The sequence below is a fragment of the Artibeus jamaicensis genome, unplaced genomic scaffold (assembly GCF_021234435.1).
Source record: "Artibeus jamaicensis isolate MK-2021 breed Jamaican fruit bat unplaced genomic scaffold, CSHL_Jam_final contig_402, whole genome shotgun sequence".
In the NCBI taxonomy this organism is placed as follows: Eukaryota; Metazoa; Chordata; class Mammalia; order Chiroptera; family Phyllostomidae; genus Artibeus; species Artibeus jamaicensis.
The window spans coordinates 4,328,018-4,352,202 of record NW_026521818.1 but is presented as its reverse complement, the minus strand read 5'-3'; the positions used below and the strand labels follow the sequence as shown (position 1 = coordinate 4,352,202).

General features: G+C 37.5%; 1 protein-coding gene and 1 non-coding gene across 2 annotated transcripts in view; both read right to left on the bottom strand.

Moving 5' to 3' along the window:
- MAN2A1 (mannosidase alpha class 2A member 1) overlaps window positions 1–24,185 on the bottom strand; it is a 168,052-nt gene that overhangs the window by 132,062 nt on the left and 11,805 nt on the right. Inside the window, exons 2-3 of the mRNA XM_037167046.2 lie at window positions 5,118–5,375; window positions 2,052–2,196 (exon numbers count right to left, since the gene is read on the bottom strand). Of these exons, the coding sequence (XP_037022941.2) occupies window positions 2,052–2,196; window positions 5,118–5,375 (403 nt within the window). The remainder of the gene's footprint in view (window positions 1–2,051; window positions 2,197–5,117; window positions 5,376–24,185) is intronic.
- LOC119065142 (U1 spliceosomal RNA) lies at window positions 4,634–4,793 on the bottom strand. The gene has a single exon (XR_005085554.2). It is a non-coding gene; the product is annotated as a U1 spliceosomal RNA (small nuclear RNA).

The window sequence follows — 24,185 nt, the reverse complement described above, 5'->3', positions numbered from 1 at the left end:
AGCCCAGAGACCTAGCCTTCCCCTGATAATAAGCAACCCAAGACGGCAGGAACTCGCAGCCCAGACCAGACTTTATGCTTCAGGACCTCTGTCAGGCTAAAGACAATGTCCTGACCTAAGTTACGTTTCTGTTCCTGAGCCCTAAGGTGGAGCAATCTCCTGGCTACTTTACTAAGAGACCAGGCAAAGGGACACCAGAAAAGACTTTAAAGCTGTCCTAAAGACCTGAAGAAATGATTTATCTTTACCTCACCTCCAACCAATCGGCTCCCAGCATGACTCCAAACCCATAACTCACACACCATTGAGAAGTTCAGGCTTTTGACCATGATCTTTCTCTTCTCCCAGATGGCATCATTCATCCATAAAATAGCCACACTTTCTCCAATGCAATTCCCGGGGTTCACTATTTGGCTCTGCTAATGCCAGATGAACAAACTCTTTCTGTTCGATAACAATATGGATCCCCTAAATGCAAATGTAGTATTTAATCCGGTGTTACTTTGATTAGATGGGATTTTCATCACCTTTTACACTTCATAGCTAACTCCTGCTTAAGATGCTACTCCACCTATATGCCCTCCATTTTACAGACAAACAAAGAAAGATGTCAAGGACGCCTGGGCAGGACACAGCAGTCGGGACGCCTGCCTCGTTCTGCCTGGCTCCGAATCCCTGCAGTCTTTCCACAGGGCCCAGCCATCCCTCAGTTTGGGTTTGAAGAACCAGGCTAAGATTAAGGAGGGAGATGATGCAAACATGTAAGAGAAAAAATTAATAAATATAATAGGTACTTGTAGAAAAAGATAAAGACATTAAGACCAAAGAGAAACCACAGAAGCTGATGTATGATTAACACTCATCACAAATTTCAAAAAAACATTATTAATTTCATATATTTTATACGCCTCTGTGCTTACTAAAAATCAAGTATTATGGAAATTCAAACATTTCAGCATCCGACCTCTATCTCCCTGTCTACTTCTCACAACCAAAAGAGGCAAGCATGCACGCACGCACGCACACAGACTTCACCAAATCATGTGTCCAGACACTAACTTGTTAGTTCTATTGTCTCAGAAAGAGATGGAAAGGAATACATGGCAATAAACTAGTGTGAAAGAATATAAGCAGAAAATCAATGTTGGGAGAAAAGGAAAAAAAAAACCTTCCAAGTACAAAGTGAAAAGTGCTTCCTCTGATAGTAATAATGAAGTTGAGAAATTGGGATAAAGAGCAAACAGAAGTATTGGTAGGTCCTTACAAAAAAGTCTTTGTAAGTACATTCCAAAAACTCCCTGCAACTACATCCGTCGGGCGTTTACTCTGTGCCTATGTGTTCACACTAACAAGTGTACACAACAAATCATATTTCCATTATGATTTTAGCAATTCCCACTTACCTTGGGGAATAATCTGTGGCCCCAATAAGAAACAAAAGTCATCATATTAAATGACAATTACAGTTACAATAATAGCACTTACTTTTGCGCCACATACCATGCCTTTACATTTCACCCTGTGAAGTACTTTATACTGATTCTACCAAGAAAAAAAACTTACTCTCTGATGAAGTAACTTGCCTACAGTTGTCTATCATGTTAGACATGATGAGGTTAGAACCCGCCCATGTCTGTCTCTCACCCACTTTGTATTACACTACTTCTCCACTTTAAAGATTCCAATTTTCCCGCGAGCGTTCTGACTTTTTGATGTAGAGTTTACAGACATGAAATAATCCTCCCACACAGTATGTTACACTAAGTAACGAAAATGAATGAGTAGTACCTTAAATGAGTGCAACTTCTGTCCCCCAAAGCTAAGACCTTCTTATGGTATTACTATTTCATATTTCACAATTATTATCCTTAAATGGCACATAAACTGATAAAGAACTCAAAATATAATGATATATAAAAGGAATATAATACTGTTTAAAGTCAAGGAACACTTAAAAATTTGAGAAGTGTATTCCATCAGATTCTCATTAAAATTGTCTGTGCCTACAGGGGGCTTAATAACCTCTAGTTTTTTTGAAGTGCAAATTTTACCTGGGTCATTATGGGAATGAGGTACCACAAAGACTTGAAGGGGCTTAGTGTCCCACTCATTCGGTTTATAGGTAATATCAAATCCTTGCTTCCAAACTCCACCATCTGGATTGTCAAAAGGAATTAGGCTATAAACATCCAACATCTAAAAATATGAAAGACAAAAAATAAGTAAGCTGAATTATGTATATCAATTTAAACTTAATGTTGAAAAATATTTGCTCAAAACCACTTATTATTGTACATTGAGTATATATTTTATAAGGTTAAACTATTTCTAAAGGCATGAAGAGTTAAGGCAGAAAACATTTAATAACCATTCAAAGACTTAAAATGCTACCTGTGTTATATAACTATCCTGATAAATAATCCCTTTCCCCAACTGCTTCTAATAAAAAATAATAATTTCATTCAATTCCCCCTTCCCTGCTTTACTTCCAATGCAATTTAATAGTAATAGATAGGAATTTAACAGCAAAGTGAAAAATATGATTGTGGCCAAATTGAAACACAATTATTTTCTTCTTTTTTCTTTTTTTTATTGTTGTTCAACTATAGTTGTCCCCATTTCCCCTCTACCACTCCCCCCGACCCTACCTATCCCAACCTCCCACCCTTGACCATACCCCTCTTTGGCTTTGTCCGTGTGTCCTTTATACATGTTCCTTGATAATCCTTCCCCCAACCCCCCAATATCTTCTCCCACCTCCCCGTTTGATGAAAATTATTTTTTACTTTACTCAATCTCATATAATTTAAAATCTATACCATAATTAAAATGCATCTATTGCTATTCTTTCATTTAGTGTTAAGTTTACCTTTTTTATTCCAAAAATAAAACTATAACAAGGTTGACCAGGTTAAAAATAGAAGAATTTTTTAAAAAGAGAATTAGCTCTTAAATACTCAAATGTTTTCTAAGTTTCCAATCCACTATTCCTCCTAGATAGTAATCTATTTCAACACAAAGGAAAAAATACTGCCCCCTCCGAAAAAAAATCTAACAACTTTTATTCTCCATACTGCCCATTATACTGAATGTGACAAAGAATACAATCACCCTTTGGTAAAATTTAAATTATGTAGAAGTTACATCTTAATTACCATATTTTGTCATGTTTAATGCACATTTTGCACAAATTTTTGAAGGAAAAATAAGGGTGCACATTATACACAGGTATTACTAATTCTATACCTATATAAATGGTTTTAATTCTTTTATTTATGCTCGTGCATTAAAAGTGTAACTCTAGAAAGCAGTAACAATATTCATATGCAAAATAATACCCTGGAACATAATAATCAGTTTAGTTTCTAAATACAGATAAATTAAAAATTGAATTAAAGAATTTAAACAAAAGATTTTTTCCCCTGAAAGTTTGGGCCAAAAACATGAGTGCAAATATACATGGCAAAATAAGATTAATACGTAAGTAGCTTACAAAAACTTTTAAAGATATCAAGCAAGTTACACAAAAGTGTACAAAGAATTTTAAGGCAGTAACATATTTCTTATTTTTGAATTTATGACTTTAACAAGTACAATGCTCCAAGGATAAGACCACACAGATCTTTGGGAACCAGGTGAACAGGAGGATGTGTTAGCCATCTCGGCTACTCCTGTGAGCACTTTCTTTAGCGCTTCAGATCTCCCGGTCCCTGCTGCCTCCCTCTGCTGGCCTGCCTTCCCTGGCTGCTCTCTATCTCCTTTCCATTCACCCCAGATTTAAACGCCACCCATACAAAAAAGGGGTGTTTTTTTCTTTTTAAAAGATACTTAATTAAAACCTGAATAAAACCAAGCTTCACAGAGATAGATACCCTTGCAAAGCACAAGACAGAATCACAGTCCTATCCGAATGTGGCCACACACTAGCTGATGAGGTTTGGCCAGCTCCACTGTCCCTGGTTTCCAGCTTGGCTTGTGAGCCATGGCTCAAGATCCTATCTTGTTACCTGTCCCCACGAGTCAGTGAAAATTTCTACTATGAAGTCATCGAGGGTCCTGCCACCAAGTTCCAATATCTGATCTAAAGTGTAAGATTAAATACAGTTCTCTGCTAATTTGCAGGACAGAAAAATATGAGTGACACACTCAAAATTTAGGAAAGATGGAAGTTCTTTCTTACCCTAGTCTTCAACTCCACTATCCTCTAGAACAGCATGATCCAAAAGACAGATAATGTGAGCCAAATACATAATTTTAAATTTTATACTAAAATGAAATAGGCAAAAATAGTTTCAATGATATATTTTATTTAGCCCAATATATTCAAAACATTACCATCTCAATAAACAATATAAAAATAAACAAGATATTCTGATTCTTTTTTTCATACCAACTCTTCTGGGTTCTAGTGTATATATCATACTCAGAGCCCGTTTCAGTTTAAACTAGTCACATTTCAAGTACCTGGTAGCCACATGTGGACAGTGGCTGCCGTAATGGACAGCACAGCTCTAGAATATTCCCCTTTCCCCTCATAAAGGAATATTCAGCAAAAAAGAATCTAACCCTACACTGTGTCAAACCTATAATGTGTAACAGTGATATAGTACGAAGAAGGCTTTTTTTTTAAATTTTAGAGTGCGAATGCAGTCCCCCACTGCCACAAATTATGCAGTCGAGTTTCCCACATTTGGGGAAATCGCAGGGGTCAGCACATCCGGAGTGCACTGGATAAGCCTCGCCCTGGGAAAACCACCTTCGTGATCATGGTGTCTTCCCTGCCAGGTAGGTATAGGAGGGCTTTTTTTGTTCTCTGCAAAGGAAGGTTAAGAAAAATCTCTCTGGCCAAATTTAAACCACAAAAGGTCTTCCTTCAACTATTACAGAAAAGTAACAAATACAGAGCATATAAAATGGCCCTATTTTTAAAGTATAAATAAGGAAAATTAGGAGAAACACAGAAAACACTAAAAAAGAATATTATTGACTTTGTGATTAATTAAATCACAAAACAGAAACTAGAACCCAGAGAGTTTAAGTAACTAAGAACAGATACTAGATAAAATCTAAGCAAATAAAAACAAAGCCCAGTGATTATTAACAAATATATACATTACCTGCACATCTGAATTCTGACTTCCGCTTTGTGAAGCAAACAGACAGTCGTCAGGGTCAACCATGAGGGACAACTGTTTCGATGACAGAAGAGGTGAGCCAGCACCACGGCTGAAATTGCCTAGTGAACTTTTCGACCCATCCTCCACAGACTCACTCAAATTGATGACTGAATCTCTAATATTTGAGATGATCTCATTATTCTCAGCTAGCAAACGCTCCAAATGGTCTATTTTTTCTTGCAACATTGAAAGCTGGCCCTACAATAAAAAGAAAGAAAAAGGAAGCTACATGAAACTCTAATATAGCTCTGCTGAGACACACACATTTTTTAAAAAATTATCTGCCTGCCCAAGAGGGCAGCCACTCACCCTTCACTTTCCACTTTTATAAGTGGGATCACAGAAAACACGAGCAGCTGGCAGGGTTGAAACACCAATTTATAGCAGAAAATCTCCTCCATGGTTGCAATCTCTCTTTAATCATATTTTAAAACGTGCAAAAGAAGGACCCAAAAATGTTTTGGGATATATTTCCTATTACCCCAAATCCAGCCCTAAAGTATCTTTGGGTCTCTAAAACTACTACATACAACAACATATTATCCTCAGGCATAAAATTTTAAATTTAAGTATAACTGATTCTAGTTATTACTAAAGGCCAAAAAGTATGAGTTTGTAAACGATCATTTCGTCTCAACTGGCAGCCCTAGTAGACAATCCTGTCACTGATGGTAGGAATGCAAATTGGTATGATCGCTGTGGAAAGCAGTACGGAGTTACCTCAAAAAATTAAAGATGGAACTGCCTTATGACCCAGTGATTCTACTTCTGGGAATTTATCCAAAGAAACCAGAAACACTAAATCGAAAGAACATATGCATCCCTATGTTCATTACAGCATTATTTACAATAGACAAGATTTGGAAGGAGCCCAAATGTCCATCAATAGATGAGTAAATAAAACAGCTATGGTACGTTTACATGATCGAATACTACTTGGTCGTAAAAAAGAAAATTTCACCACATGCATGGACCTGGAGAATATTATGCTAAGTGAAATAAGCAAGTCAGAGAAAGACAAATACCATATGATTTCACTCGTGTGGAATCTAATGAACAAACTGAAAGAATATGTAAAACAGACACAGACTCAGAGAGCAGGCTGACAGCTGGAGGAGGGCTGTTAAGGAGTGATGGAATCAAGCAAAAAAAAAAAGCAAGAACTCATGGACACAGGCAACAGGGTGGTGACAGCAGAGAGGGTGGAGGTAGAAGAGGGTGTAAGAGGGATAAATGTTAATGGAAAAAAAACTATCATCCCCAGAAGATCAATTAGTCAATTATTAATTAGTAATATGCTTGGAAAACACTGCCATGAACATCCCCCACATAACTACACTATTAACTCATTTAGACGGCTGCCACTATATTGTGTTACTGTTAGGTTTTTAATTGATCCTCACATAAGAGGCTTGCCATCTTGTAACATAAACCTTGCCTCAGCTTATAAGAGCAAGGACAATCTTTGTTTTGTTCATTCCTATAGTCAGGGCTCTAAATACAAAGCAGATAATTATAAACTTGCCAAATGGCCCTCAAATTTCTGGAAAGCCACTATAATTCTTTAATGAACACCTACTGTGCTAGCTATAATGCTACATGCTGGGAAGACAGATATGCATTAAGATGTGAGTCCCTGTCTGAACACACAGGTGACAATGTAACTAGAAAGAGCCCATCCTGTGTCTCCAAGAGTCCACATTAAGGTTTAGTAAAGTAACTATGTGGATAGTGAACAAACAACTCTATATACCCAGAAACAAAAAATTCTATCACCAGGAAATAGCAGAAAGTAAGGAGGAAGAAAAAAGAGAAAAAGTAAAAACACCTAAATTTCTGAAAGTAAAGGACTGGTCAAATGGTACATCTAGTATCCCAGAACAGTTTTCAGTCGCTGAAAATTTAGAAATATATGAGATGATGATCCCCTTTTGACATATAATACATACAGAAGGCTGTAATCAAAGTGGTAACAACTGGTTATGGACATTTATATTCTTCTTTTGTCTTTTGTGAACAATTGTTGATTTCATAACGGGGAGGCTGAGAGAAACAAGGAATTTACTCCTAGGCTGCTGGCCAGTTCAACAAGGGAAGAAAAGACAGCAGAAGAAATGGAAATGGCTATCAACCAAAAGAAGGCCATTTCGGCAAACTGAAAACTGACAGCAGTCTGAAGGGACTAGGGAAGACATTGTGGAATAAGACAAAAAAGTAGGAAAAATAGAAGCATATCAGCAGTAATTATCTTGGGAGGTGGTGGGAGAGAGGACTGCAGATCAATACCCAAAGCCCTGATGTACAGGAGACAAGGAGCACACGACAGTTGGCCATGTACCTGCTCAGACCTCAGAGATGCTCTCATAGTCCTCTCTTCTTAACAGAGACAGAAATAGCCCCATGCACATCAAAACTGCAGTCCTTCAAGGTAACTGTCACATCTAGGTGGGGTAGCATATGTCCACAAGGTAGAACTCTGAAGCCCGTTAGTTAGCGAATTTAGAAGCAGAAGTACAATACTGTAGCAGAGAACTCATCCCACAAGACAAGCCCCAGTTTCCCTAGTGAAAAGCAGAGAATATAAATCAGTTTACAACTAGAAATGACCAAGCAAAGGAAAATTGGATGGATCGGTGCAACACTAGCTCAGGATTCAAAGAAAAGCTGATTGAACCATGTATATTCCAGGTCAGCAAAGCTGTGGAGCAGTATTATACATATTATAAAACCTTTTTTACAAGCACACGTTGATGTTGGTTGCGTAGTTCTCAGTGGAAAGGCCAAAGGGGAACCCTGGCACAACCCAAAATTCACCCAAAGAGGCTAAAAATATTTGAGAGTCCAGTACACAGCTGACTAATCTATACATATTTTCCTAAACAGACATGCTATCAAAGGCTGTCTGAAATAAGGGGAAAACTTTTCTTCCCTTAGTTATAACAACACTACAGACCATGGCTTTCTGAAATCACTCCTGATGAATTCTGTTCAATACTTCCAATGCTGAAAATACAAGTCTACCTCAGCGATGCATGCAATATCTACCACAGCAAATGTCAAGAGTGAGCAAAGTTCCGCTGCTTACAGGCAGAATCAGAACACGTTGACTTGTCCCACCTGTACTAAAGCCACATACCTCCATAGAATAAAACCTTAGCTAGGTCTAAAATACCACGCAATAATATTGTTATAATTATGTATAGTGACAGATGGTTACTAGATTTACAGTGATCACATTGCAAAGTATATAAATGTTGAATCACTATGCTGTACATCTGAGACTAATATATGTCAACTATAATTAAAAATAAATTTTAAAAATTTTAAAAGGAAAAAAGACATTAATTCCAGTGAAATTTAAAGGTGTGCTGGAAAAGCTTTTTTAAAAAACATCTTAGAGCTTTGAAAGATGCTGTATGTTTTATCAGACACTTAATACTCTATGAATTAATACACGGGTGGCAACTTTCTCCAGAGCTTCCGGTACTTTTGGGAAAAGACAATTTGGGAGCCATGCACACAGCAAAGCTGCCTATAGCTCAAGAAGAGCTGAGAAAGAAGAGGGCTCCTTCTGGAATAGTCTTACTATGGCCCTGGTACCATAACCCATGGAGGACAGTCTTACTCAAAATAAACATTACAGGAGATGAATGTTTCATGAAAGAGGATCCTGCAGGCATTCAAGATTATTTCAATCTCATTGTTACTTTAAAGGTATAATTAATGATCAGTACCTGGAATTTTGTACTGAATGAAGTTCACAAAGAAAATTGTGCCCCAGGGATATGTCAGCCTAACAGTCTAATGAAAATTATTTATTAAGCTACATTATGCAGTGTTGAATAAAGTCTCCCTCCAAATAGCTGAAATTTCTGAAATACACACACCTCATAAGCAAATTCTGAATACGACAGAGAAGACTGGTATGACCTTAAAAAAATGTGCTCGTAGTCTATATTAAAGTAACAGAAATCATAGACAATGTTTCAATTGTGCTGACAACTCAAAGACTGATGATAATACTGATGATAATATCGAAAAAGACAATTTTTTGTAGGGCAAGAAAATCACTTATGAGAAAACCACTTTATTTTTTGGTTTGCTAATCAGTTCCACAGGGAGGCCATCAGTGTTGCACTGCTGAGGAGGGGGAAGGAGGTCATGGTATTCCATTTTTTTCCAGCTTTTGGTGGAAGAAAAACTGAGTAAAATATCACTGATTATCAAAGATTTTTGAGACAGAAAATCTAGAGCCTAGAAGGTAAAACAGGATCAGTACCCACTCAGCCCTCTAACAAAACTAATCAATGTACATCTACAGCTAATCTGAAAGCTTACTATGTGATTATTTGCCCCAGGTAAGACACTAGCTGCCATCACTGAAGCGCTGCTGAATCTGCACACCTTCTTCTTCCTTCCTGTTACGATAAAGAATGTGCCTCCCCTCTCCCCACTTCAAAGGCCGGCATTGCTGGAGAGCTCCAACCCCATGTCTTTCAACTGCTCAAAGGCTATATTCTTGTGTTTAAAGTCTCCACACTGCTTCATCAAACTCCCCTTCTAAAAGCAACACATTCTCGATAATATAACATGTTTTATTAGGTCAAACTATAGGAAACTGCCATTCTCATAAGTCAAAAGTAGTCAAATACCATCAATTTCTTATGGTTCAATTTAAGATCTTATCCTATCTGTAAAAACAACAACAAAAAAGGTAAAACTCCAGTGCTTATCTTAGCCCCACATCCCCTTCCAAGGATCCCATCCCCTTCCTGGATATACAGGGGTTATCAACAGTCTACACTCATTATCCCCCTTCCTTTCAAACTCCCATTCCCTCACCTGCCCATTCCCATCAGTACTCACCCACCACTCCACCAAAACTGCTCTTGAAAAGTATCCAACAGCTTCCATGTTGCCAAGTCTGAGAAGCAAACTCTGTCTTCATCTCATCTCAAGGAGCATTTGGCACTCCTCCTAGAAACATTTTCTTCACAGGCTCCCAACATAACATGCTCTTGGTTTTTCTTCTACCAACTGTTTATTAATCTCCACAATATCTAAATGATGGAGTTCTTCAAGGTTATTAGGTCCTGAGTTCTCTGTCGTCTCTTACTGTCTTAAATTATCTCATCTACTCTAAGGGTTTAAATTCCATTTTTTTTGTACTGATATCTCTTCTGAAAAAACAAAGACCCATAAAATCCAAATGACTACCTGACTTTGGGTTTCAAACTTACATCCAAAAGACACCTTCCCCCAAAGCCTTCTATAGTCCTTAGGTCTTCGGTAAGTAGCACTAGTCTGCACCTTCTTGGTCACTCACCGAATCTTGGTGGCATAAATGATTCTTCCTTCCTCACCCTGCTCACACATCCAATCTACCTACATGCTCTTTTCATCTCACCTCCAAAGTAGTTTTTGAATCAATTTACTCCTTTCCCTCAGGTGCAAACCACAAATGATCTCTTCTAGCCTAGTAAAGCAATCTCTTTTTATTTATTTATTTATTTATTTATTTTTATTGATTATGCTGTTACAGTTGTTCTATTCCCCCCTTCATTCCCCTCCACCCTACCCCCCGTCCCCACCATTACCCCCCCTTTAGTTTATGACCATGTGTCTCAAGTTCTTTAGATTCTGTATTTCCCATACTATTCTTGCCCCCTCTTAAATGATTTCCCATATCCACATCTTTCAACCATGCACTACTAAGATGCAATACCTTTCTTATATTTTTCACTGTTAGTTTCTCAAAGCACTTAAAATACCTTACACCACGATCATTAAAGATCTGCATATCTATCCCTTCACCCTTTTCTTTCTTGCCCTCGCAACCTAGCTTCACCCTGTTCTTATCCAAGTTCTAAGCCAACTCCTCCCCACTCTGTCTGATGACCTTGGTACATGTTCCCTCTTATACAATCTTCAATTCTCCCCTCAAACGTCCCCTCTGCATGGCCTTCCCTAGTCATCCTAAAATGGGTCTCTCACATGTTATACTCTATGCCAACTTACTTTTTGTTTCTTCCACAGCGTTTTTATCTATTTTATCCATGTATTGCTTCCCCATGTTCATCACTAAATGAAGCTCTGAACTGAGAACAGAAACAATAGTTGTTATAGTCACCATTGTACCCTAAGGCCTGGCACAATACCTAGTATAAAACAGGATTGCAAAATACAGGGACGGACAAAGTATTTTTACAGTTGTGAGCACACAAAATAGAGTCTATTCTTGTATTATTATTTATAACTACTGTATTTCCCATATGAACAACTGAAAACCTACTTTTGACCACCTCTGTATTTACAGAGGGGAAAAAAGAAAGAAAAACTGTGTGGCAATTTTTCTATGGAAGTATTAAATGTCATTTTGGGGGCACCAAAAATAATAAAAATTTTTAGCTCTGGTTGGTGTGGCTCAGTGGATTGAGCACTGGACTGCGAAGCAAAGGGTCGCCAGTTTGATTCCCAGTCAAGGCACATGCCTGGGCTGCAGGCCAGGTCTCCAATAGGGGATGAGTAAGAGGCAACAACACATTGCTGTTTTTCTCCCTCTCTTCCTTCCTTCCCCTCTCTCTAAAAAAATAAATAAAATCTTTTAAAAAATGAAAATAATAAAACATTTTTAAGAAAAAAATGTTTAAAAATCTTTAATAAAAAAAGTGGGTAATAGAAGGATGAGAGAAAAGTCCAAAATAATAGGGTGATCTTCAGGAACAGCATAGGAACTGATACAGAAACTGGTCCACGTTTGGCCACAGGTGACCTTGTGAGTCAGGTAAAATACGTGGCTCCTTTTCTGGGAAAAAATTATGAATTCTGCACAGTCCAACAAAAGGTTTCCCATATTTACTACCACTAGCAACTATGACTTAATGGGCTATGATTTTCAACTGATACAGGGGATAGAGTTTTGAAAAAGAACCTTAACAATTCTAGAATTCTTCATACCATGGTAGTAATATAAGATCTTTATTCAACCAAATCCAGTTTCTAATGAAGAGAACTATAGAGGAAATATTATATATTTCCATCAATGGCAGCATTCAAAAGAAACAAAACATCACCACAATACTTATTGGGTATGTATCTGAAACTTAAGATCTCTACGATCTTTCATTTTTACCCTTTTCAAGTCAAATTTTGCTAGATTCAGCATTATCACTCAATCACATCAAAATTTTTATGGACTTGGAGTCTATCACTGAATGTATTGCGCCCATCAGGTAGCAAGTGTGGTGAGGTGAATAGGCTCTAACAGGAACCAGATCAGAATCATATGAAAGGCTTCTCAGAATTACACATCCTTGAAATCTCAGTTCAGGGCCTCAGCCAAGAGTCACATTACAAAAATGGCAGCATAGGAGACCCCAGCCTTCGTCATCCCACAAAGATAAACAATTATAGCCCTGGCTGGTGTAGCTCAGTGGATTGAGCACGGGCCTGCGAACCAGACAGTCATGGTTCGATTCCCGGTCAGGGCACATTCCTGGGTTGCAGGCCAGTTCCCTGCAGGCCAATTCCCAGCAGGGGACACACGAAAGGCAACCATACATTGATGTTTCTTTCCCTCTCTCCTTCCCTTTCCCTCTAAAGATAAATAAATAAAATCTTTAAAAAAAAAGATAAACAATTAGCCATCCACAAAGAAAAACAGTTCTGGGAGATCTCTTACCAAACTTTAGCAGCACGATTAAACAAAACAAAACAAAACAAAAAATCCAAGAATGATCACACACAAAAAAGAAGGAAGTTAGCTTCATTTTGCCAGCATTATCCTATCCCTGAAGCCAGCAGTGTTCATCACCAAAAAAGAACTCCCCAGCCAGAAAGAGCTCCCTTTGCTGCAAAAGAAGACAGGGGTAGGCAACCAGCTACCCCAGCCTTCACTGCACAATGTGACATACAGAAATAGCTCAGAGTAAGGAAGAAAAGCAATAGATTCCAAGAGCAGCCACGTAGAAAGAGCAAGAGAGGTTCACAAACCCTGCTTTCACCACTGAAGAAGGACCCAAACCAATAGTCAGCACAGCTACTGCAGAAGCCTTGCAGATTTCACCAATTTTCAGCCCACATTTATTGGCATTCACTGATGCTAGCCACTTATGTCCCACCACGCTCCCGCCCTGCCCAGCCCTCTGGAGCCTGGGAACCACACCAACAGCCAGCCCAGGACTCTGTAGCTGCATCAGTCTAAGATCCCAGCATTACCATGGACCTGACTCTTTCATTTCCACTTTCTGTGTCTGCTCAGGAAGACTATGCAGCCATGAGAGAACATGCCTATAGCCAGGGCCCCACAGCTGCTTGTGGTCCCAGATGAGGTCCTATCTTCTGACACTGGCCTGCACTATTGCATACATCTGCACCTAGATCCTCCAGCTATACACCTGCACAGCCCCCGCCTAACCCCCATCATTGTATCCATTACTGTATGTCCACAGTGAGACTGAGCAATTATGTAATATACATCAATAAATGCCCCTTCAACTACCAGTGCACCTACAGTTGGCCCCAGCCCAGGCTGCTTGCCTTGACTCCCACTACTACATATAAGTTTGCAACCAGCTCCTGGCACTACACAAGACCCTAGCAGCTAGCCCCCACAGGTAAATGTGTGCATACCACCTGCTCTAGTCACCATGGCTGTCTGTCCTAGTCCCTAGTTACTGGACCTGGAGATGCCACTGAGGACTCAAATAGCCCTTGCAGCTACTGCAGACATTCTGCAGCACTTGCCTAGGACCACACAGATGTCAATGCCAGGGAGGCCTGTGGAGTGAGTCAAAAAACATCATGCTACCCCTGAAATTGGTACAGTCATACATCCTGCACTGGGTATGCTGTACCACTAGACCTGGGGTCACAGGATGCTCCAGCATGCCTCACCCACAGATGAAAGGCCTCCCTTACTGAAGTCAGTCCATAAAGTCTAGAACAGGTGACTGCCTCTTAAAATGCACAAATACCTATGAAAGGCTACAGGGATCACAAAGAATCAGAAAAACGTGGTTCCACCAGAGAAATATAGTAAACTTCCAGTAACTGGCTGCAAAGAAATGGAGTTACAGGAATAGCCTCACAAATAATTTGTTTAAATGTTCTAAAAATACTCAGAGAGCTACAAGAGAACACATATAAACAATGTAATGTTATCAGAAAATAAGAAATTCAACAAAGAGACAAAAACAAATAACAGAAATTTTATGGAAAATAATGAATAAAATTAAGTAAACAGACTTTTAATATGAGACTTGATCAAGTAGAAGAATAATTAAACTTGAAGACAGATCAACTGAAATTACCTAAGCAGAGAAGAAAAGGGAAAAAGAATAAAAAAGAGTAAGAAAGTCTACATGATCTATGAGATACCAGCAAAAAAAAATTGCAAATTACTAGAGTTCTAGAAGAAAAAGAGAAGAAGAGGGCAGAAAGCTTATTTAAAGAAATAATAACTGAGAAATTCCCCAACCTCAGAAGAGATTTGGGGATCCCAAGTACGTAACGTTCATAGATCACTGAACCAAGTAACTAAAGAAATCCCCTTCTAGACACACAATACAATTATCAAAAATTAAAGAAAGAAAGAATCTTAAAAGCAGGAAGAGAAAAAGTAACTGGTACCATGTAAGGAAACCCCCATTAGGGTACAAGCAAGTATCAGATAAATAGGATGATACATTCAAAGTGCTGAAAGAAAAAAACTGCCAACCAGGAATACTTTACCTGTCAAAACTGTCCTTCAAAAAGAGAAAAGGACTTTCCCACACAAGTGAAAGCTGAGGAAATTCATCACAAGACCTGCCTTAGAAGAAATGCTAAAAGAAGTTCTTAAACTGAAATGAAAACATGCAAATTAGAAACATGTAAACATATGAAAATATACAACACATTGGTAATGGAAGGTATAGAGTCAAATTCAGAATACTCTAATACTGTATATAATATGGTGGAGTGCAACCAGGAAAGATTAAAAGTACAAGAGTATTAAAAATAAAAGTAGCTACAATAAGTTGTTAGTGGATACACAATATTTTTAAAAGGTAAATTGTGAATAAAAAATATAAGAAAGGGGGAGTAAAGTGTAAAGTTTTGTATAAAATTGAAATTAAGTTATCGCTGTAAAATAAGCAGTTATAGCTATAAAATATTTTATGTAAACTTCATGTAATCACAAAGTAAAAGCTACAGTAAATTCACAAAAAAATAAAAAGAGGATCAAAGCATACCATTATGGGAACTCATCAAGCATAAGGGTAGCAAGAGAGAAAGAAACGAATAAGGGAACTACAAAACAGTCATATCAATAAAATGGCATTAGTAAGTTCTTACCTATCAGTAATTACTATTAAGTGTGAGTGGATTGAATTCTCCAACCTAAAGATAGAGAATGGCTAGATTAAAAAGAAAAACTATATAGTGCCTACAAGAGACTCATGTCAGCTTTAGGGACACACACAGACTAAAAGTGAAGGAATAAAAACAACAAAATGAAAAGCCAACCTTTTGAATGAGAGAAAATATTTGCAAACCATACCTGTATTATCTTGGTAAACAGAAGACTGTGGGGAAATCGCAGATGGTGATGAGATAGGTCAAAGTTACACTCACCTCCTCCCAGGACCATAGCCAAATTAAAACTAAATTATAGAACAATCAGCCTGGATAACTTTCTGAACACTAACTGAACACAAACAAGTCTTATAACTAAGAATTTACAGAAGAAGCCACATCGAGACCAGTAGGAAGGACAGAGAAATGAACATAGCTGGCCCCACAACCACATTGGTGTCTAAGAATCCGGAGGGACATCCCAACTGCAGAGGTCCCCCCACATAAGGAAAAAATTCAACCCTACACCAAACTCCCAAGCCCAGAGCACCAGTGCTGGACAGAGAAGCACATATAGTATCTGGCTGAGAAAATCAGCAGAGATTCCATCAGCTGGATGAAATAAGAGACTACTGGAACTGAGTGCCCTCTTAAAGAACCAGCTCAAAAAATCTTCCTCAGATGCTCATTCTGGTCTCTGGTGGAGGGAGAGTGACTCGAGGGAAACCAGAGTCATATTGAGAGAGACTGAATTGTGTGGCTTCAGGGAGTAGGCTGGAGGGACAGCTACCAATGTCCCTATGCAGTCCCTCTCCTACAGAGCACACAAATACCATCTTTCCTGGGTCAAGCACTCCCCTCCACTTGGCACTGACCTGGAAAAATGCATTAGCCCCTCCCTGCTGACACCCTAAGGCACTGCCTTGTCAACTTTGCACTTGGCTCAGGGAATGCTGGCAGTGTCCAACCTAGGCCCACACTCAATCTTTACTGACAAATTCTCGAGTAATTTCAGGCAAAACCAGTGGATGCCAGAGAAACAGAAATCCAGGAAGTACAGAAATCCCCCAAAAAGATGAATCCAAAGAGTTCCACGCTAAGACACATCATATTTAAAAAGCCAAACATTATAGACAGAAAAATTTAAAAGGAGTAAAAGAAAGACGATTAGTTACCTACAAAGGAGTTCCTATAAGATATCATTTCTCAACAGAAACTTTGTAGGCCAGAGGGACTGATGTAAAATTTTCAAAGAGTTAAAAACAAGAACCTACAACCAAAACTACTCTACCCAGCAAGGCTATCATTGAAAATTGAAGGAAAAACAAAGAGCTTTACAGACAAGAAAAAAAATAAAGGAATTCATCACCAACAAACTACTATTACAAGAATATTAAAATGACTTATATAAGAAGAAAAAAACAAAAGAACATAAATATGAATAATAAAATGGTATAAATGCATACCTATCAATATCACTTTAAATGTAAACTGATTAAATGCTCCAATCAAAAGACATAGGGTAGCTGTATACACAAGAATAAGATTCATGTATATGCTCTTCACAAGAGACCCACCTCAGACTGAGACTCACACACAATAGAAGTAAAGGGATGGAAAAAAGATATCTCATGCAAATGGAAAGGGATAAAAAGCTGAGGCAGTTAATACCTGTATCAGACAAAGTAAACTTTAAAACAAAGGCTATAATAAGAGGACAAAAAGGACATTATATATGATAAAGGGATTAATCCAAAAAAAGAATATATGGACTTAACACAGGAGCACCTAAATATTTGATGCAAATTTTGATGGACTTAAAGGAAGAGATCAACTCTTCATTAACATTAATGTATAAACCTCGCAGACAGAAAATCAACAAGGAAACAGCAGCCTTAAATGACATATAAGGCCAGATGGATTTAATTGATATTTTAAAAACATTTCACCCAAAAGTGGCAGAATATACATTCTTTTCAAGTGCACATAAAACATTTTTCAGGATAAAACATGTTAGGATAATACACAGGTTTTAATTTAAGAAGACAAATCATATCAAGCATCTCCAATTACAATGGTATGAAACCAGAAATCATTGCAAGAAAAAAACCTTGAAAAACACTCCAACACACTGTAGGCAAAAAACATGTTACTAAACAACGAGGACATTAACAATAAGATTGAGGAATAAATCAAAAGATACCTTGAGACAAATGAAAATGAAAACACAACACCACAAAAACTATGGAAAAGCAATCTTAAGAGGGAAATTCATAGCCATACAGGCCTGCCTCAAAAAACAAATGAACAACAAAAAAAAACCCCTCATTAAACAATCTAACCCTACACCTAAAGAACTAGAAAAAACCCAAAGGGAATAGAAATAATTATAAACATCACAGCAGAAATAAATGAAATATAATATAATCTAAGGAAACACTATAAAAAAATCAATGGAACCAAGAGCTGGTTCTTTGAAAAAACTATGAAAGATTGATAAACCTTTAACCACCAGATTCATCAAGAAAAATAGAAGATCCAAATAAATAAAATCAGAAATGAAAGAGAAGTAACCACTAAAACCACAGAAATAAAAAGGATTATATGAATATACTACAAACCTTATATGCCAACAAACTAAACAATCTGGAAAAAATAGATAAATTCCTAGACATATACAATCTTCCAAAACTGAATCAAGAAGAAACAGAAAAATCGGAACAGATCAATTACAACCAATGAAATCAAAGCAGTAATCAAAAAAACTCCCAACAAGAGAAAGTCCTGGATCAGTTGGCTTCACAGGTGAATTTCACCAAACAACAAAGAAGAACTAACACTGAGGCCTTGGCTGGGTAGGTCAGTTAGTTAGAGCATTGTCCCTATATGCCAAAGTTGTGGGTTCGGTCCCTAGTCAGTGCACATACAAGAATCAACCAATGAATGCATAAGTAAGTGGAACAACAAATGCATGTTTCTCTCCATCCCCCCTTCCTCTCTCTCTCAAAGAAAAGAAAAGAGCTAACACCTATTCTTCTCAAACTATTCCAAAAAATTCAAGTAGCAAAGACTCGTAAGCTCATTTTACAAGGCCAGCATTATCCTAATTCCAAAAGCAAATAAAGACACTACAAGGAAAGAAAAGTACAGGCCAATATCCCTGATGAACATATGTAAAAATTCACAACACATATTAGCAAACTGAATCCAGCAATACATTTAAAAAGATCATACACCATGATCAAGTGGTATTTATTCCTGGATATAAGGAAGATTCAATATCTGCAAATTAACAGCACATAAACAAAGTAAAGGATAAAACCAGTGATCATACCAACATATACAGGAGGCATTTGATGAAATCCAGCACCCATTTATAAGAACTCTCAGTAAAGTGGGAATAGAAGAAATACACCTCAATGTAATAAAGGCCATATATAGCCTCAGCTAACATCATACTCAACTGGGAAAATCTAAAATTGCTTCCTTTAAGATAAGCAACAGCACAGGGATGTCCAATTTCACCAATCTTATTAACATAGTACTGGGAGTCCTACTTGTAGCAACTGGAAAAGAAGAAGAAATAAAAAGCATCCAAATTGCAAAGGAAGAGGTAAAACTCTCATTAGTTGCAGATGATATACTATATATCAATATATTGAGAACTCTAAAATTTTTACCAAAAAACTACTAGAAGTGATCAATCAATTCAGTAAAGCAGTAGAATACAAAATAAATATCTGGAAATTAGCTGCATTTGTATATACCAATAATGACAAGAGAAACTAAGAAAACAATCCCATTTATAATTGAATCAATAAAATAATATACCTAGGAATAAATTTAACCAAGGAGGTAAAAAACCTGTACTCGGACAATTGTAAGACATTTTAGAAAGAAACTGAAGAGGACACAAATAAATGAAAGCATATATTGTGCTCATGGATAGGAAGAATTAACACTGTTAAAATGTTAATACCATCCAAAATTACCTATATATACAACACAAGTCAAATGGCATTTTTCACAAAACTAAAACAAATAATATGAAAATTTATATGGATCACATAAGACCTTGAATAGCCATAGCCGTTTTTATCCTGCTACCTGAAAATTATACTACAAAGTTGTAATAATCAAAACATCATGGTACTGACATAAAAACAGACACATAGATCAATGAAACAAAATAGAGAACCCAGAAATAAACCCCCGCCTAAATATATGGCCAATTAATATTTGCTAAAAGGGGCAACAACACACAATGGGGAAGAGAAGACAATCTAGTCAATAGATGGTGTTGGGAAAATTAGACAGACATATTCAAAAAAGTGAAACTAGATCACCTTCTTATACCATATAAATAAATGGAATGAAGACTTCAGTGTAAGACTTGAAACCATAAAACTGGAAGAAAGCATGCATATGTCTATCTCTACATACAATAAAATACTATTCAGCCACTTTTTAAAAAGAGAAAGAAAATCCTCCACTTGTGACAACACAGATAGACATTGAGGGCATTATGATAAATGCAATTAGTTGGACAGAAAAAAAAATAAATTGTATGATATCACACAAGTTGTATGACACAAATTATATGATATCACTTGTACATGGAATCTTAAAAAGAGTAACTCACAGAAATAGAGTAGAATGGCAGAGGGGACTGGGGACTGAGAGGAGGGAGAAATGAGGAGATGATCAAATGGTATGAACTTCCAGTTATATTAAAATAAGTTCTGGGGATGTAATGTATGATATGATGATTATAGTTAATAATACTGTGTTTTATACCTGAAAGTTGCTGAGAGAGTAAATCTTAAATGTTTTTACCACATAAAATGGTAAATTTGTGACATGATGGAGGTGTTAGCTAACCCTACAGTGGTCATCTTTTTGTAACATATAAGTGTATCAAATCAACACATTGTGTCTTAAACTTACACACTGTATATGTCAATTATATCTCACTAAAGCTGGAAAATAAAATAAGATAAAAAATAAGCCAAGAAGAAATATGAACTATAACTCTACTACTATGACAAAATCTTGGCCAAGTTATAAAACTTCTCTGTGTCTGAGTTTCCTCCTCTATAATTTAATTATGCCTAACCTACTGGGTGGCTATGAGTCGAATTAATTGGTACAGTTGACCTCTGAACAACTTGGAGGTGAAGAGCATTACCCAGTGCAAAATCCTCATATAACTTAAGCTGACCCCCTCCACATAAGTAGATTCTCAACAGCAGATAAAAAAATACTACTTTCAGTACAGGGTTGGTGTAATCCCCAGATACAAAACCTGGTAACATTAATGTATTTTGCTGTGTATAAAATGTTCCCGTATATAATGCGCACCCACGTTTTTGGCCTAAACTTTCAGGAAAAAAACCTTTCATTTTAATTTTTTAATTCAATGTTTTATTTGTTTATATTTAGATATTTGTTTTTTGTATTATAAAGAAATTTTAGTATTTATTTGTGAACACATTATGGTACAAGAAATTTTATGTAACAAATAATTATAAAAAACAGGAACAGATACAAGGTATTTCAGATACTACCCATGTATTATGTGCATCTTTATTTTTCCCTCAAAAATTTGGGCAAAAATGTATGCATAATACACAGCAAAATATGGTCGTACAAACTGCTACTGTGATAGGCAGAATAATGCCCGCCCCCCACAATGATGCCCAAGTCTTAATCTCTGAAAACTATGGAGAATCTCTTCATGGCAACAGAGACTTTGTTGATGAGATTTATTTAAGGATTTGAGAAATGGAGAGATTGTCCCAGAATATTCTGTTAGGTCCAATGTAATCTCCCTAGGTCCTTATAAGGATGAAGGAGGAGAGTCAGACCAGAAGAGACACGAAACACAAGAGGCGATGTGTTTCGAAACACAGTGATGACGTTCTGAAAAGGGTCCTTAAGCCAAGGAATGCAGGCAGCTTCTGGAAGCTATTGGTTTGGCCAAAAAGTCCACTTAGGTTTTTCTGTAAAATAAAACTTATTTTTCATTTTCACCAAAAACTTTATTGACTTGGATATTTTGAGTATGTCGCTATCTCTTGCTATTGGCTTCTAGTGGGTAGAGGCCAGGAGTGCTGCTAAACATCTTCCAATGCATAAGACAGACCCATAGCAAAGAATTATTTGGCCAAAATGTCAATAGTACCAAGAAACTTCACAAACCACTTTTGACATATTCGATCAGTCATAGCACCTTCTCCATACACTGGACAAATCTTTTTTTTTTTTGCATTTCAGCTGCACTTTTACCTTTCCTAAAATAATAAAGCATAATATGCCAAAAATGTTGCCTGTTTTCTTCCCTCTTCAATATTAAAATAGCTGCACAAAAGTTCACCAATTTTGATAAGTACTTTTTTTTAAATGCATGCTGATGACAGCTGTCATGACACAATGTAGCAAAACTGTTTTGAATGAAGTTAAAGACAACTAAGTACTACCAGGCCATTGTACAGAAAATACTAAATGAACTTTTTTGACCAACCCAATAGAAAAGGCAAGAAAAAATAGATTCTCCCTTAAAGCCTACAAAGGAAGTCAGCCCTGCCAGGGTCTTGACTGTAGTCCAGTATGACCCATTTCAGACTTGACCTCCAAAATTATAAGAGAATACATTTTCTTATTTTAAGCCACTAAGTTCACTGTAATTTGTTACGACAGCAACAGAAAATTGATAGACCTGGCAAAGTGTTGATGCAACATAAATAAAGCTTAGAAGGTAACCTTATGCCTTCAGTCCCTGCTGAAGGAAGCTGCCCAAGGTCCCATCAGAGTGGAGAGCTGGGAGCCTAAGGAACCGAGAGCCCATGCACTGGAGCAATGGAGGGTGAGGCCATGTGACTTTATCAGCTCTTTTCCCAGGGGCATATTTTGCTCTAACAAGGCTAGAAAATAAAGGAGGCAGGAAAAAACTTTATGGTTAAAAACATTTTTCATAGAAAGAAGCACCAACCTCCATTTTGGACGGTTTGGGAACTAAACAAATAAAAAGTGTTTTAAAGCTACTCTGGAGCTACGGTGGGACCAGTGGACTGAGAGTGCACTGCAGCTGGCCAGGTAAACTTCATGGTGGCTTGGACCATGGCAGTGGAGGTGGAGGAATGTGAAACTACTTGACAGGACAGATGAACTAGGAAAGAAAAGGGCAAGAAAAAAAGAAAAATGGCTTCTTTTTTTCCTGAGGCAACTGGAGGATAATAGGTGGCATTTTAGAAAAATAGAAAATGCTGGGGTAGGAGCAGAGTGAGGGATAAAGGTTCTGTTCTGGAGTTATTCGATGGCTCAGTAGTGGTATCAGGTAGACATGCAAGTTGGGAGAATATATAAATTTGAAGGGCCAGTATAAATATGAATTTAAAGCAGTGGGAACGAATGGGATTACCTAGAGAGAGAGTGCACAGAGCCGCTTTTTATAATTGTAAAAGGCTCACCAGGTGATTCTCACACATCTGCAGTTAAGAACCGCTGCATTAAAGCTAAATATAGGGACTGTAATTTGGTAAAAGAGAATCTGTATTTCCAGCAGGGGTGACACTGTTAGTGTGGTAGTTCCAAGTCAGTCAGATGCTTTTCAACTATATAGCGGAAAATCCTGCTATTTGGTCAGATCTCAGGAACTTTAACAGGAAAGCATTTTGGTTTGACAAAATGACAAGTAACCTTTCAAGTGATCAGAATGACAGGTAGCCCCTCAAGTGTCCACTCTACCCCTTAAGATATATAGTGTTGAGGACAAAAAGAGTGTGAACTGGGGCTGTGGCCACAGTCAGGTATCTAACTCTACTTCTCTATCCAAAAGCCACAAACAGCAGTTACAAATGACCTTTTAATGGTATGTTCCAGACCCAGAGCTTATCATGCCTGAATTGATTCCAAGATATTATCTTTGTGGTACCATTTGTTCATTCAAAGAAATAAATGCCCTCACCATGTGAGCATAAAGAATGCTTAATTCTATCATACCTTGTTAAAACACAAGAGTAATGCACTCTTTGCCTTAGCAAATCATTATTCATAATCTCACACCTGCCTACACGTGACAGTAACAAAGGCTACTAGATGCAGGTATATGACAAGAGTGCCACGTGACTGAAGTGAAGAGCTGGGACCTCAAGCTCACCATCCCTTGCTGCAGTTAGGTACCCGAAGGACTCCTGGCTGCACCTGAGTAAAACCACTCTGCAGCTGCCAGAATCACTATAGAGGATCCTAACCCTAATCTGGAATAACAACAGGCCACTCAGGTCTGCCCCACCTTTGTAATCCCCAGCCCTCTGACCACTTCCCAAAACATGCTCATGATTCCAGTTGCTAGCACTTTTTCTGCTCCAGGACACAGCTCCATTTCCGCCCTGTAAGTTTCCAGATGTACATTTAGATTAGAACCATATGACCCCCTCCTGCACTAGCCCAATACAGCTGCACAGAAATCACCTCCTATTGAGGCAACATTTTAGGCACCAAGCTGCTATATAAAGTGTGATGCTGCAAAACAGTTATCTTCTTAAAAACTATTATTAGAAAGCTTGTAAATAGGGCAAAATGTTTGTATTATTAAATAGTTTCATATAATGCAGTTTTATTACTTTCAAATACATTTAAAAACTGCATTAAGTGGTACTAAGCAAATTA